Source organism: Diorhabda carinulata, chromosome X (assembly GCF_026250575.1).
Source record: "Diorhabda carinulata isolate Delta chromosome X, icDioCari1.1, whole genome shotgun sequence".
Classification (NCBI taxonomy): Eukaryota; Metazoa; Arthropoda; class Insecta; order Coleoptera; family Chrysomelidae; genus Diorhabda; species Diorhabda carinulata.
Genome location: NC_079472.1, coordinates 4,781,281 through 4,797,183, shown reverse-complemented (window position 1 = coordinate 4,797,183; position 15,903 = coordinate 4,781,281). Strand labels below are relative to the sequence as shown.

General features: G+C 31.3%; 2 protein-coding genes and 2 non-coding genes across 4 annotated transcripts; 3 read left to right on the top strand and 1 right to left on the bottom strand.

Annotated features, from left to right (window-relative positions):
* Positions 1-24: 24 nt before the first annotated feature.
* On the bottom strand, positions 25-4,832 carry LOC130901202 (xaa-Pro aminopeptidase ApepP). The gene is made up of 4 exons (XM_057812387.1): positions 4,390-4,832; positions 3,867-4,297; positions 1,195-1,720; positions 25-1,086 (listed from the first exon to the last, which is right to left on the bottom strand). Exons 2-4 carry the CDS (start codon positions 4,174-4,176, stop codon positions 75-77), a joined length of 1,848 nt encoding a protein of 615 aa, XP_057668370.1. The 5' UTR covers positions 4,177-4,297; positions 4,390-4,832; the 3' UTR covers positions 25-74.
* A 467-nt stretch (positions 4,833-5,299) lies between these two features.
* LOC130901203 (60S ribosomal protein L4) lies at positions 5,300-14,682 on the top strand. Its single transcript, XM_057812388.1, has 7 exons — positions 5,300-5,436; positions 5,673-5,853; positions 7,496-7,866; positions 8,080-8,179; positions 8,273-8,543; positions 14,098-14,257; positions 14,452-14,682. Exons 1-7 carry the CDS (start codon positions 5,434-5,436, stop codon positions 14,584-14,586), a joined length of 1,221 nt encoding a protein of 406 aa, XP_057668371.1. The 5' UTR covers positions 5,300-5,433; the 3' UTR covers positions 14,587-14,682.
* On the top strand, positions 7,934-8,003 carry LOC130902815 (small nucleolar RNA SNORD18). The gene has a single exon (XR_009060471.1). It is a non-coding gene; the product is annotated as a small nucleolar RNA SNORD18 (small nucleolar RNA).
* On the top strand, positions 14,313-14,383 carry LOC130902816 (small nucleolar RNA SNORD18). The gene has a single exon (XR_009060472.1). It is a non-coding gene; the product is annotated as a small nucleolar RNA SNORD18 (small nucleolar RNA).
* Positions 14,683-15,903: the final 1,221 nt, after the last annotated feature.

Here is a 15,903-nt window from a genome sequence, read left to right as displayed (position 1 = left end):
TAAAGAAATACATAGAAAAGAAAATCAAGAAATAAATGCATTTATTGAAAAATTAATTTAATAAAATCACATATTCAAATAGTTAAAGGCATTGTTTCCCTTTTCAACCATTTTATAGCTTCCACTTGACCTTGCTGCTCTAAAACAGGCTTGACAATTTCCAAACACTTCTGGTGATAATCATTCAACTGCTTAATCTCTTCCTTAGTCAACATCTCTACTAAAATCAGTTTATTCATTTTCGGCACCAAAGTGATAGTTTCGAAAGTCAAATACCCTCTATTATTGAAATTGTGCGGAGGCTTGGCTTCAACAACTTGAACTATATCTTCAATTCTCAAACCAAATTGTCCATCTTGGTAATATCCAGGTTCGTTGGAAATGAACATACCAGGTTCTAAACCTGGATCTTCTGGAACTGTACGCCATGAAATCGCCATAGGTCCTTCATGTACATTAAGATAAGAACCTATCCCGTGGCCAGTTCCATGAGCGTAATCCAAACCAACCTGCCAAAGGTATTCACGAGCGAACGAATCTAAGTAGTTACCTTTAATTTTATATGGAAATATTCTAGAACTGAGTTTTAGTTGTCCTTTCAAGACCCTAGTATAGCATTCCTTTTCAAATTGCGTGGGAGTTCCAAAATGTAAGGTCCTAGTGACGTCGGTGGTACCGTCTAAGTATTGACCACCGGAATCGCACAAATATATCTGATCAGTAGTAATTTGCACATCAGTATTTTGACTAGGCTTATAATGGATAATGGCACCGTGAGGTCCTACCGAACTGATAGTATCAAAGCTTTCTCCTACAAAATCTTTTTGCATTTTACGAAATTCTAGAAGTTTTTGAGCACCAGAAATCTCAGTGATTTTTTGTGTTTTTATATTTGCTTCTAACCAAGAGAAGTAGCAACAAAGAGCAGCTGCATCACGTATATGACAGTTACGCATCCCTTGAATCTCCGTTTCATTTTTAACTCCTTTCATTAAACAAATTGGCGTTATATCTGTTAACAATCTATTTTTCTTTGGTACCAACTCTATTAAGGCATCGCTAGATTGTTCAGAAAACCAAATATATCTGAAACATTAAAAATGTGGTCAGCTAGAATGTTTACATGACAATAAATATTGCTAGTTACTTAAATATAAAACAAAATAATGCGTCTCATGTTTAGTATATTCTTACCCTTCTATTTTATTTGCATATTCCTCAATCTTCTTTTCGATACAATCATAATTTTCAATTTTATAGTTGTTGCCAACTTCCGAATTGAAATGATCTTCAACGGCACTATTAACTTGTTTTTCATTCATAAATACTGTGAAATTATTATTGCCAATAACAAGATAAGCGAAAAAAACAGGATTGAACTGGATATCGGCTCCTCGTAGGTTCAAAAAATAAGCTATCTCATCCAGGGCTGTTATAACTAAATACTCTGCATTCTTCTCTTTCATTTGTTCATTTACTTCTTTCAATTTCTGTGCTACAGACTTGCCGGTATAATTTCTGGTAAGCGGTTTTACGGGATTTGCAGGCCTTGCAGGTCTATCACTCCATATTAATTCTATTAAATTGGTATGAACTGCTACTAATTTATGACCTGTTCCTTCTAATTTTGATTGTAGTGGAAAGAATTTATTGTAGGCATACAGTTTCGGGTCGACCCCTATTAGAGATCCTTTTGTAAGATTTCTACATAACCAATCGCCTAAACAAAAAATTCATGAAATAATTCAAGAATAGTTTCTAAATTTATCCATAAATTTTAGAAGTATTCAATTGCTAATAAATTCAATTCACTCAATGGTAGATTTACCTGCAGACTTCATACGAAGATATAATGTATTAAAAACTTAATGTTTTTATAATTTAACTTAAACTATAATACAAAGAGATATTTGAAAAAAATATTTATCTCATTCTATTCCCTCTTCACCAGTGTAGGGATGTTTTTTACAAAAGTATTAACAATTGTTTGAATTTCAAATCAGTGCTTTAAAGCTGTGGCCTCGAGACTTTAGAATAAACAGTCTCAAGTTGTTGTACTACGCACTTTATAACATAACTTATTTCTATTTTCTCACAACGAACCACCTATTCTATGAATTCCTCTTCAACTCTGATTTTTCTTTTACATTTGCCACTACCATCACTTTTTATTCATTTTCATTCTGTTTGTTGTCAATATTTGATTCCAGTTGTTCAAATTATCTTGTAGATCCTTCTGATTTTCTGCTATGATCATTATATTATCTGCAAAGGGGCATTCCGATAAATTAAAGCGTTCTAGTGGTTTAAACTAGTTTAGTTTTCTTTTCTGCATTTCTAATTAATTCATCATGAAAGTTATGAAAGGGATCAGACTGCCTGCTTGTAGCGCCTCTGCTTATGTTGTGAACATCTCATTTCATGTTTCTGCTTATTACCTTGTTTTTTTTTTACAGGCATTTAGTGACTCTAATTTGCTGCTTACATCTATTTTTTGTAGATTCATTCAGATTTTCGTTTGTGAGACTTCATCAAAAGCTTTTTCCATGTTTAGGAACGAGATGTGCGCTGGTTTGGATCTTGCCATTTTTCTAAAAATGATTTCTTTTATTGTGAACACACGATCTTGCGTGCTTCTGCTTTTCAAACATCCACTTTACTTTTCTTTCAAAGTCTATTATAGCTCGCAGTCTCTTTTCCATGATTTGTTCAAAAAACTTTAGAAGTGTACATAACAGGAATATTTTTCCATAATTATTGCAGTTTTTGCTGCCTCCTTTTTATACACTGGTAGTGTGAAGCCCATTTTCCAATCTTCAGGAATCTTTTCTTCTCTCCATACTCTAAAATGTCTAATAAGGTCACTTTTTCTCCCATGTTCTTTATCATCACTGTTTGATTTTATCTTCTCCTGGTGCCTTCCAATTCTTTAGTTGTTTTAATTGCTGTGACCAATTCCTCTATAGTTATAAGCTCTACACTTCCTTTTTCCCTTTGAGTTTGTTCATCTTCTTCCTCTCTTCATTGTTCAGTTTTGTTATATCTCTAGCGCTCCATTATATCTACTTCATTTACTAGTCTTACCTTGCCTGGTTCTTAAATGATAAATTTTCTACCCTTTTTGTAGCCTCTAAGATCTTTCAATATTCTCTAGAAGAGTTTCTGGTTTATCTACTACCTAATTCTAACTTGTCCCCAAATTCCTCATTTTTTTTTGGTTGTAGTGCAATACCAATTTTTTTACTTTGTTCTTTGTATTGGTGAAAATTTCCCTGCAATTTTTGTTCTAGGTATGTTTGCCATTTCATTTTTTTTAATTTTAACTGTTTATATCTCATCAGTTCACTATGCTGTCTGTTTTTCGTTATCATTATTTCTGATTGTCCCACAGATGTCTTTTGCAGAGTCTATGTTGATAGTTCTGTAGAGCTGTAGGTTCTTGCCTAGGAAGGCCTCTCTTTCATATTTTCTAATTTATTGTTTACTAATTTTTTCATACATTTTTGCTATTACTTGGTGCTTTAATTTGTAGGATTTTATTTACTTAAAATAATGTGCATTAACAATTCTTTACTGTGAAAAAAAACTAGGATCTTTCACGAAACCTAATTTAAATACTTTTGAACTAAGGTTATTGAAAGGGGTACAAGATTATTAGCCTACAAGCGGCAAATGTGTAAATCCTCCACTGAATTCACTCAATAAAATAATGTAAATTTACTTTGATACATCAGATTCAGTAGTTTTACTTGTACTAACATAGTAAAGAAAAGAATTTTCATGTTACATAAGAGTTCACAAAGTTCAAATACATTGTGAATATGAAATTCACTAATATATAAGATATTTATAATTAAAGAATGTACCTTGTGAAGGAGTCGTAGGAAGCCCTTCTTTCATTAGAGTCCAATTAGAATCCAGCTGTTGGCTGGCTTGCAAATAATATCTTCCATCTGTCCATAAAAGCGCTTCTTTATCAGTAATAATAGCAGTACCTGCACTTCCAGTAAATCCGGTGATGAAAGCTCTATACTCGTCACATTCTGCTAAATACTCGCTGTTATGTGCATCACTTGAAGGTACAATGTAAGCTTGAATTGGTTCTTTAACATACTTAGTATTTTGCATTAACGACCTTAATTTTTGTAAAAGATTGGTAGTTGAAGGTGGTACCATTTTTATTTTTAAAAAATTAATCAAATAGCATATAGAAGTATATCACATAACTATTTGATAATGATCAATTGCCACTGAGTATTAACAATTATCTTGTCAATTTAAAAAATACTTGTCTAACCTTAAACATATAGTTCGAATTATAAATTTTTCAATTTATTTACAACAAATAGTGACTCTGTCGTCACGGGCATAAAAGAGTTTTACACAAACCTTTTCAGAAATATTGCTTAGTTGTATAATTCAAATGAAAATTTTCCAACCATGTATAAAGATTATCTTATTTGAACTAATCTGTTCCAGCTACACCTCCAGTAAAACCATAGAAAAACTACGTGGCAAATGAACTAAACTTTTTTCAAGATTGAAAATTCTAATAGGTATCATATATCAAAAAGTCACAAGAAGTACAATTCTTCCAAATGTATCATTTTAAAGTAAAACTCTTTCAAAATTATACACTTACGACATTGTCTACATATTAGAATGTGAATTGGAACAAAGTTTTTGTCAACTAGTTTATGAACGTTTTATTACAATCTACTCTTTTTAATATATATTCCGAACTTTCGAATACTTATGTATTCTTCATCAGGGATTAGTCGAGAATTGTGATGTCTTGAAATTTTGTATAAATGATGAAATGCATGCCATTAAAAATGCAATACTCGAATACGTTATTGGAAAGGTCGGAATATATATTAGACAGTACATGTTGGTGCTTGATTGCCAAATCTCGCAACAAAAACGATAATATATTAGTACATACATAGACAATGCTTACGATAACAAATACTTTATTCAAATACATATCAAAGAATCAACTTCGGTAATATTTTTGTTATTCATTGACAGATAATTGGTACTAGGGATTTATAATTTGAAAATAGAAAAAAGTAGTACGATGCCATTTATCAGGGAAATGTGGTTGCTTCATAAGTTTTTCATTAAAAATTAATCCATAATAATAGCCTCGTGAGATGTTATATTAGTTTTTCTTCTCAAATCTGGTCTTTTAAGATTTTCAGTGCTTTTCTTTTCAATTACGATGCAAAATTCTATTAATCATTGCAAACATAAACTATAAGATACCAAATTTTGGAACACGGTATGATAAAACGGAAATAGATAGTATGTCAAAACTGTCAACGAGTTGATACGAGCTAACGCGAGTATACAACATCCTTTTTATGGCGGACATTCTGTTCGCTTGATGTATGTGCGAAGAACTGTAAATAATATTTAGAATAAGTTACAATGGTAAGTGATTAAAATATATTAAAATTCAAATGATAAAGTGGTGTATGTATTACCGAATATGAAATATGTTTTCAAGAAATCTTTAAAATAACATATATTTAGGAAATTAAGTACCACGTGTGGAGAATGTGTTATCGATCGTAACTAGAAGTTTGCCACATATTACTTCATTTGTAGTTTGTTCCAAATTTTTTGATTTCCAGAATATGACTGATAGGTTTCGCTTTTAATTGTAGTCGTTATCAACAGCGCGTCCCTTGGTAAGCGTATATAATGAAAAATCGGAGGAAGTAAAAGGTACTAATATTGCTTTGCCAGCTGTTTTTAAGGCTCCTATTAGACCCGATGTAGTCAACTTTGTTCACCAACAAGTTTCTATGAACCATCGTCAACCGTACAGTGTTAGTGACAAAGCTGGTGAGTAATAAGTAATAAAAAATATTTAAGTTCCTGAGATTTCGATAGTAGTTCCGAACTTTTCTTTTTCTAAATTCTACAATATAATAGTGTTATATGAAAAAATAAACATTTAGAACAAGATATTATTATAGTAAATCCTATAAGTAAATTTATTTTGTAGTCAATTGCATTAGTCATTCTACTTTTCACTAATAGTGAACGTTGTATAAACTGGATATTAGGTTAAAATTGTTTTATTATTGCACATGGTAATGTCCACACCCTCTCAGATTTCCATATGGAAGGGTGTTCCATAAATGTGCTAGATCAAATGGTAGCTATAGGCGTTCCTTTCTAATTTTATGTTAGAAAAGGGCAATGACTATCATACAATGTTAGATTTAAATTAATATACATTTTACAAGGATTATAAATTGAGTCATTGTTTTACAAGTGCTGAGAAAAGTATGTCTTGAAATTTTTTTGTAATGAGAAGCATTAAACTTGATAGTGTAATTCTCAACATTTGAAAAATCTTAGTAAATTGGATTTATAAAAAGAGTTGTTCAAAAAATATTATGGAATCTTAATTTCCAAAAAAAAACCATCGATATTTCTGGAGTAACAACGTGAAATTCTCATATATTTGACTCCTTCACTAGTTAATAGGTTTCCACATTTTTTTTATTACTAAGTAATGGATTTCACCCGTATAAGATCTTTTTAATGACATAGTAGAAGGGTACATGCTAATTTATTCAATTATAATTGTCTTGCTTATCCTTTTAAGTGATTATGACTTAGCCTGGCACAGTTCTAGTGTAAAATGACTGCATACATCACTAGTTTTTAAACAACAGTTATAACTAATATATTCATAGATACATGTCATTGAAAAGGCATTTAGAGCCGACATAACACAAATTCCTGAGTAGAGGCTCAAGAACTGAGCCTGGTGGCACCCCATATTTTCATTTCCTTTCTAATTAGAAGTTCTGTTTCTGAGAAATAAGCTTTATATCATACAAATCAGGTAGTTTTGCTGTCATTTTCAGCAAGGTATTGATTCTGTTGTCCTATGGTGCAGAATTAAATCCGTTATGAATATCCAGAGTGACCATTAAGCATGGCTTTCAATTGACCCAAGTGACGTTATAGATTCGCTTTACTATTACTTGTTTAAAGGCATTGATGTTTGATTTTCCCTCTATAAACCCAAAGTGATTGTATTAGATAGTCCTCCACTATTCTTAATACTCCTCAGCAACCTTGCTTTCAGTAGGTGTACAAACAGTTTTCCTATGCAGTTTAATAACTAAATTGCCTGAAACTTAGTTTATTCTTTTAAGGTTTTCTGGGTTTTTGATTTAGACCAAGTTTAAAGTAGAAACATGATTTAAATATCTTCCAAAAGGTTCCAGTATAGATTATTTTCTGTAGATTTGGGTCCAACAGACCAAGAAATTCCTAGTCTTTCTATTCAACTTTTTCTATATACTTCCAGACTTAGAGTACAAATAAGCATAATTGATTGGAATTTTTCCATTTTCAGTTGTTTCTAAAATGAAACTTCCAAATATCTATTATTGTTTTACTTATAATTTTTATTATATATTGATGTAAATGCTTTAAATGACAAATTATATTATCTGTTGGTCAGGTCATCAAACTTCTGCTGAATCATGGGGTACCGGTCGAGCTGTCGCTCGTATTCCCCGTGTTCGTGGAGGTGGTACTCATCGTTCAGGTCAGGGAGCCTTTGGTAACATGTGTCGTGGTGGTCGTATGTTTGCTCCTACCAAACCATGGCGTCGTTGGTACAGAAAAGTTAACATAAATCAACGCCGTTATGCTTTAGCTTCTGCTGTAGCAGCCAGTGGTGTACCAGCTTTGGTTATGAGCAAAGGACATGTTATTGATCAGATTCCAGAATTGCCTTTGGTGGTCAGTGACAAAGTACAGGAAATGACCAAAACCAAACAAGCTGTTCAATTTTTGAGGAGAATTAGGGCTTGGTCTGATATCCAAAAGGTAAGTAACAATTTTAGGAAAATTATTCTCATTATACACAGTTCCAGTACACTTTTCAGTTAGTGATTAATAATGATGATTTGCTTTTGGTCCGTGTTTATGATATCTTATGATTTCTTTTCAAAAGCTCTGATTGAATATTAAATTTATAAATAGATAAGTTTCAGTTTACAAAATTTTTATTTTAGAGTAGTTTTTATATTAATTTTCCAGGTATACAAAAGTCAGCGCTTCCGTGCAGGAAAAGGAAAGATGCGTAACAGGAGACGTATTCAACGTAAAGGACCACTTGTTGTCTACTACAAAGATCAAGGTATGTAAGGAAAGTGGTCCTGCAGGATGATGTTAACAAAATAGCTAAAGGAATTAGATTTTATTTGATGTTGTCGTATCTAATGAATTTCAGGACTTCGTCGTGCCTTCCGTAACATCCCCGGTATTGATTTAATCAGTGTTCAAAAACTGAACTTATTAAAACTTGCTCCCGGTGGTCATGTAGGACGTTTTGTCATCTGGACGGAATCGGCTTTCCAACGTTTAGACAAAATCTTTGGTACATGGAAAAAACAATCATTAGAAAAGAAAGGTTACAACCTTCCTCAACCCAAAATGGCCAACACTGACCTTTCTAGATTGTTGAAAGCTGATGAGATCAAAGCAGTTTTACGTGCTCCTCAGTAAGTATTTTTCTTAACATTTCTTAAAGAAACCATGTTTAAATAGATATATAGTTCTAAGCAGTTGATCAAATCAAATATCTATGCAAAAATCAGTAGTTCAAAATTTATTTGTATATTGCAATGAAACTAATAATTGCTTAGATTTTTACTTATATTTTTTCAACCAAAATTGATGGTTATCATTACATTTGTTGTGGTTTTCGTGAAGACATTAGCAGGGGTAAAAGTTTTATTTTTTATTAAAAGAACATCTCGTTTTCCCAAAGAAGTTATCATTCTCAGATACTAAAGATAAACTAAAACTTATTATCCAGCTCAAGTTAGTTGACCTTCTCAAAAGTGTCCTTTTCTATTTTCATGTTGTATGTATAGATGTTGGGGTATCATATTCACTGTGACCCAAAAGATCTATTGTGTCCCCTTTTATCGCTGCAATATTTCATACTAATCATGTCTTGTGTATTTCTAATCTTCTTTTATTGATTCTTCTATAATACTGTCGCTGCCTCCGAAGTCTTTTTCTTATTGGTAGCTCTATATTATCTGCATATGCTGCTAGAAATGTTTGCAAGAATCGTTTTAGCTCCCGCCCATTTTAGAACACTATACTGAACTGAGTTATCACTCCCGTTCATATTAAAGGTCGATCAGGCGCTTGAACATTTTGTCGGTTTGGGATATGATTCCTAACCAGACAAAGAGGAGGAGACTGTGGTGGCTTAGTTCTGTTGGATCGAGGTCATATAACAGCCACAGTCGATGAAATCCAACAGCTGTTTTTCTGTAAAGCCAGTATTGGATTTTTCAATTTGTCTTGTAGCCAGCTGCAGATTCAATTGTCTCTGATTTTCGCGTAGCTAGCACTGGGCCCTACTACAATTGTAGTTACAGGTGCAATTTTATAATTTTTGGAGCCAACTTGTTCATTGGGCATAGAACCAGGAGTTTAGCTGGACCTCCTGGGTGGAGGGGTGCCGAAAGTCCAGACAACCTTAGTCATGGTATTTCTTCTACATTAGATTTCCCTATTCTAAAACCCTCTATAGTTGTTACATTGCAGATTATTCAACATATTGGACTCAGTTGAAACATTAAATGTATACAAGAAATTAAAATGGTAAACTCTCAAATGAATTTATAACTTCCACCTTCTCTATTTGTGTGTACATATAAAATCCTGGCGTAGGGATGTGGCGACCCCATCGCCCAAAATCCTACTTTTCTATCATCATACAAAATGAGTAATTATTTTGTTTGCTGATATAGAAGTCGTGATTTTGCAATCAGCCATTGGGGTAGGGAATTGACAATTCCCTACTCTAAAAGTTCGACTTTTTTGTATACACATTTGTGCAGAAAAATCAATAATAAATCACTATGTAGTAATATTCATAATGATTAACTATTCAAAATGTTAATGTATATTTGGTTTTCAAGATTGTTGAATGTAATTTGTTCATGTGTTAAAAAAGTTGCAAAGTGTCAAAATATGTATGAAAACAGTACAATACTTGCCCCAATTCCAATACCTTGAAGAGTCAACAATACATCATAGTTAAATTTGAGAAAATATTCAAATTAAAATTATTTTTATTTTTAAAATATTATAAATGAAGCTCAAAAGCAATTAGATTGATTATTGTATATAAATAGTATCAAAATTATAAGTAAATGTTTAAAATTATCAGTTTTATTAAAAACTACAAGAATAAATTGAAGAATTGAAGAAATTATTGTTCAAGAAAGTATTCAAATACCTCAAAATCGTTATTCTTCTACATGCTGCTTTGTTGGACCTTCAATAAGGTTCCTGGAAGATGGGAAGTAGAAATGTATCATTTGACATTTCAGATTTTTCTATATTCTGCAATGTAGTTACTATGGCTGCAAACAGCCAAAACACTAATGGTTTCAAATGCCATCAATTCTCAAGATCAAGCAGTTAATTATACTTTTTCTTGATATTGAACATTCTTACATAATTTTTTATTATCTCTTTGTATTCCACGTCTTATTTATTTCTATGTTAGTAATCATGGAATAATAGGCGCTGGAATATTGTATTCTTTTTGATGGTGTTAAGCTTTGTGGGTGCTCCTCTCTGAGTTATTCGAGAGGACATCCTGGGAAGGAGCGCGTGAGGTTTGAAATAAGGAAGTATATATGTGCATAGCATTCGCTTCACATGAAGTAGGTATCCATAATCTGTACTCGCGATTCATGAATTGTGTTTTGTAGGGCTAGGGCATAATAGCTGTATTGCTGATGGCCCGGCTCAATCGAAATACAATTCCAACCCTCATATAGCAACAGGAAAGGTTCCATCTATTAAATATTTCTTGTTAAACATAATCGGCATGATTGTTGTGTATGTACATTAACGTGTTAGTTATCACTAAATGTCCATTCACAAAATCTTGTCTTTTGTATATGTAAGCAAGAGACATTTAATGGAGTTGAGCGTAATAAATGCAATTGTTAAAAAGATATGTACACAACAATATAAGCATGTCTTTCATAGCATGGTCTGGTGCTTGAATAATAGTTTGATTTAATCCGTGTTCAAAATTTTCATCTTGTAAATCAACAAATTTAAATAACTAAATATTGTCACAAACATATGAAAAGTTGGCATATTTTTCTTTAATTTTCATTGTATATGGTTTTTTTTTCTGATAAAATTTCTCTTTTTTCGACTTTTCATATGATCGCGACGGATTATCTGAAAAGTAAGATATTTTGCACAATATGTCACTGCTGTATGTAACTTATCAACTATAAAAAAACCGAAGACCAGGCAAAACATCTCACTCGCAGTAGAGGATTTTAACAAAAGCTTGCATGTGTTAGAAGATGATCAGATAAATGTACAATTACTATAAAAACAATCCTAAAGTTGTCTAACATAATTCTCGTCCGAATGTGGATTAGTGATGAAATGTATTATTTGATCATATGATGTTAGAAATCGCAGTATGGTTTGAAAATGTATTTTGTCAACTTTAACCACGGAGTTGAGCCAGGGGCGGTACCAAGAATTGAAAAAAAAATTGATTTTTCTCGAAGACAAATAAAACGTGCCCCCCAGATAATTTGGAATGAAAACTTCTACCCTGGCGCTGCCCCTGTTTTGAAGTATGTTGGAGGGCTTGAAGGATTAAAGGAACCATCAATTAATTTGATGCTATCTTTAGTATCTTATCTTGAAATACATGGATTTTATCGTTTATTGCATCGTTTTATGGCGTTAGTTATCTCTGTATTATTATGTAATAATCGGTAAGATTAAATTATTTCAAGATTTTGGTACTTTAGACAGTTTTCAACTGGAGGAACAAGTTAAAATCTAATGTTTTCGTTTGGAGTTCTAGAAGGGCACTAGACTAATACATTAGTATTTATTCTACTTCTACGCTACTTCAGCAACACTCCCACCTCATTTAGCATTCATGACAACTGGCGGGTGTTTGCAAGTTTCAGTTTTTTTATTTTTCATGAGAAATTTCGCCTCTCCGATTCTATCTGAAGAAAATCAATTTTGTTGTACCAAATAATGGATTAACTGCTAACTATTCGATTAATGCGTGTTAGATATCACAATTTGGTCGATTAGGGAGTTACAAGTCGATGAAGTTTAGTACAACAATGTTGAAAGAAATCAGTTAGTTGACGAAGGTCTTTTCTCAAATCATCTTCAACTATTCTTCATCTACAATCTCTACACTTGAAAATACAGCCATCATTTTCCGATCTGGTACAAGTGTGAAAAATATCGATCAAGAAAGAAGATACATCTTTCTGATTCAACGTTAAATCCAGCCTGCCTTTAAGATCTATTCTTTACTTCTTATTGATCTTCTTAAAAACGTACAGTTGTACTATTTTTGGTAAGATTATTTTCGTGTTAGTGATCATGAGATCATCATATCAAAATATAGTGCGATTAGTGAGGTTTTTTGAGAAATTCAATTCCAAAATTTCGAATTTAAGCTGATAAGAGCTAATATACTACCAGAGATTTATGAATATTTGTAGATTTCGGAACTATACTAAATCATAGTGCAAGTTGTAACGCTTTTAAAAATATCACTATTGTTTGTTAAAAAATTGTATCAGGTGTGGGGTGTGCACTGAATATTAAGGTAATCATTGATGTTTCGTAGATTTTTTTCTTGGGTTAGTAACCATGGAATTGTCATGCTGAAGCATGGTCCCATTTGTAATGCTTTCAAGAATGCTAATCTTTCAATTTGAATTTCATTATATAGGTGAAAATTAACGTTCACACCATTTAAGTATGATATAAATAAAGCATAATTGAAAACCAGGTTTTGTGTACTATTTTCAGTGAGATTAATTTTGTGTTGTTAATAATAAAATTATTGTAGTGCATTTAGTGATGCTTTTAAAAATGCTATATTAAATCGATATTGAAAATTATTTTTTCTCAAAATTGACAATTACAGTATTTTTCAAACATCACTTTGGACTATATATGTGGTTAGTTTTTGGTTAGAATGATTTTAAAGCATAGTGCAATTTAAAACATCAAGAATGTCGCTATTTTTTTGTAAATCTTGTTTGTACTATTTCTGGTAATATTCATTTTGTGTTGGTACTAAAGTTATCATGCTGAAGCATGTGCAATTTTTTATGCTTTCTAAAAATTCTACCATATATATTTATCAAACTCCATTTTATCTGCTTTAAAAATTAGTAAATTATTGAGAACATCACTTTTTAAGTCTAGTTGTACCATTTTTGGTGTGTTTAACAAATTGTGCTGAAGCATAGCGCATTTGTAATGCTTTCAAGAATGCCACAATTAGAAAAATGAATCAATTTATAAATATATTTTTGCTTAAAGATGATATAATTCGAAATTAACATTCACATAGCATAGAAGTTGTTTATACACGGTTTGATAAAAGTACTGATTTATTTAAATGACATGTTATACTAAATTTGTGTAATTAGTTTTTAATTAGCATCATGGTACTTGTTAATGTTGAAAGCTTAGCACAAATCACATTAAAAATATCACTATTTTTTTAGCAAGAATATTAGTAATTGTAAAATTATCAAGCTGAAATATAGTACAACATAAAATACAAGAATTTATTCATAGCAAAGATAATAATTCTACTAGTCACCAAAGTTTTATAATCCTAATTACAATTCATTGATATGTATATTAGTGTTATCATTTATTTTGTTAGTTATGGTATTGAGCTGAAGCATATTGTCGTTTTTCCGCTTTCAATTAATCTCTTTGTAATTTTGTCATTCCAAGTAACTTCAGTCAATAAATTTAGATTATTGAGCTAATAAGAACTACTGATATTATGTATTGATAGATCAAATATTTTTCAATTTGTGAATACATTATATATTTTACAATGATGATACAACCGAATATTGACATTCACAGAGCATTGGGTTCTGAATAACCCTTGATTATAAAAGTAATCTGAGTAATTTATTTTTTAAACCAGCATTTATTTTGGATTATTCAAATTATTTGTTCACTATTTATGGTTTAAATTACTAGAAAGAAGGTGGTACGTCGGGTACGTCGTCTCAATCCATTGAAGAATACTAAGGCAATGCTTAAATTGAATCCTTATGCAGCTGTACTCAAACGTGAAGCGATCTTGAAGAACCAGAAGAGGCAGTTGGCAAGAGAAGAAGCATTGGCCAAGAAACGAGGAGTAAGTAGTTTTTCTTTCATCATATTCTCACGTATTATTGATATTTTATTAATTTAATATATGATGATACTATTTGGTCCGTGTTTATGAAGTCTTATGATTTTACTCTTAACCATTTCTGAGAATAAAATTTAGATAAAATGTGAATTTATGTACATACAATTATTTGTATTTTTAAAGTTTTATTTTTTTAGATTACCCTCAGTCCTGACAACGCAGTGATTAGAACTAGGAAATTGCAGGAAAGGAGAAGGGCACAGATTTTGAAAGCCAGTAAGGCTAAACCCAAGAAAGCTAAGGCTCCAGCCAAAGCTGCAGGAAAGAAATAAGCGGATTACTGCAGTTATTGCGTATTGTTAAGTTTTATGCATTTTGACTGTGGAAAACCCGAGTTATATATAAAAAATAAAAAGTATAAAAATTGATATTGTTTTTTTATTGTAGAAAAATTTTTTCTACGTTTTCTTTCCCTAAATAAAAATAAATCCATGGATAATGTGTAGTTTTGAACAAGGGAGAAAAACTAAATCGGTAATAGGAAAGTAGAACTGTTGAAAATTGGACAGACGCTTTTGTGGTTATTAAGCCTCAAGATTTATAGTTTTTCACCAATACCTACATCTCACTTAAATAATTTGTAAATGTTTTTTGAGAAATTGAATCCTTGAGTACAGCAGTAAAATAAAGCTTAGATTAGACTCTAAAAAAAGAGCTGGTGGGCAAATATTTTTAAGCGCGGGCTAAAATGAAATTTTCAAAATGTCTCCCAAGTCTGAGGACTATATCACGTACGCTGTACACGCGAATGTTTTGGGTGGACTTTTCCCTACCCAAGAAATTTTTTTGACAAAAAAACTAAGTATAATTTTAAAGCAATCTGATAAAAAAATTTTATAGTTAATATAAGATAATAGTAATAATAATTGTCTTACCTAAGTGTATATGTGAACAATTTGTGCCCAGTAAAATATGTCAAGTAATTTATCCATTATATTAAATTTTAGTCATTAAATAAATGAGTGTAAAATATTTCTTAATGATACAAATTGTTTCATATTTATATTATATTTTGTAAATTAATAGTAAATAATACAAAGAAAATAAACATCAAATGTTGAAATATAAGTTTTAGTTAATGCGCAATGTGAAATCTCGAATATTATTTCTTCAAAATTTGGATCCAAATAACTGTCCTTAATACCGAGTGTAGATTTCGTTAGTAATTTGTGATTCGTGAAAATCATTAATGAAAAAGTTCTTTCACAAATATATGTTGAACAGAAGAAAACTTGGTACTTTTGAACACAGTTCGAAAAATGTTTAAAATGTTCTACATTCAAAGCACTATAGAAAACATTGAAATCGTTTGAGTGAAAATTTTCTTTTAGTAAATTGTTTGACTAAGTCAATTAGTTCTAGTTGAATTTTAACAGCTCCTAGGAGCTTCTTGTACGTCAAACTTGACTAATTAATGATAAAGGTTTGAAATCTTTGAAATTCAGAATACAGGTCTTGTGTTATTGCACTATATTAAGAAAATCTGTATTTTTCAATTATTTTCGTCGAGTTTGTAATGAATTGTCATGATTTAGAAATTTCTTGTTTTTGGCAAATAAATTAGTTTTATCATAATGTTTTGACGTTGG

Bases quoted from the DNA above. Each gene is read 5' to 3' on its own strand.
- LOC130901202 (XM_057812387.1), bottom strand. From the start codon at position 4,176: ATGGTACCACCTTCAACTACCAATCTTTTACAAAAATTAAGGTCGTTA. The intron at 1,721-3,866 runs GTACATTCTTTA...TTTTTTGTTTAG, and splicing joins TCCTACGACTCCTTCACAAG to GCGATTGGTTATGTAGAAAT. The intron at 1,087-1,194 runs GTAAGAATATAC...TTAATGTTTCAG, and splicing joins TATGCAAATAAAATAGAAGG to ATATATTTGGTTTTCTGAAC.
- LOC130901203 (XM_057812388.1), top strand. The intron at 5,854-7,495 runs GTGAGTAATAAG...TCTGTTGGTCAG, and splicing joins CAGTGTTAGTGACAAAGCTG to GTCATCAAACTTCTGCTGAA. The intron at 7,867-8,079 runs GTAAGTAACAAT...TTAATTTTCCAG, and splicing joins CTTGGTCTGATATCCAAAAG to GTATACAAAAGTCAGCGCTT.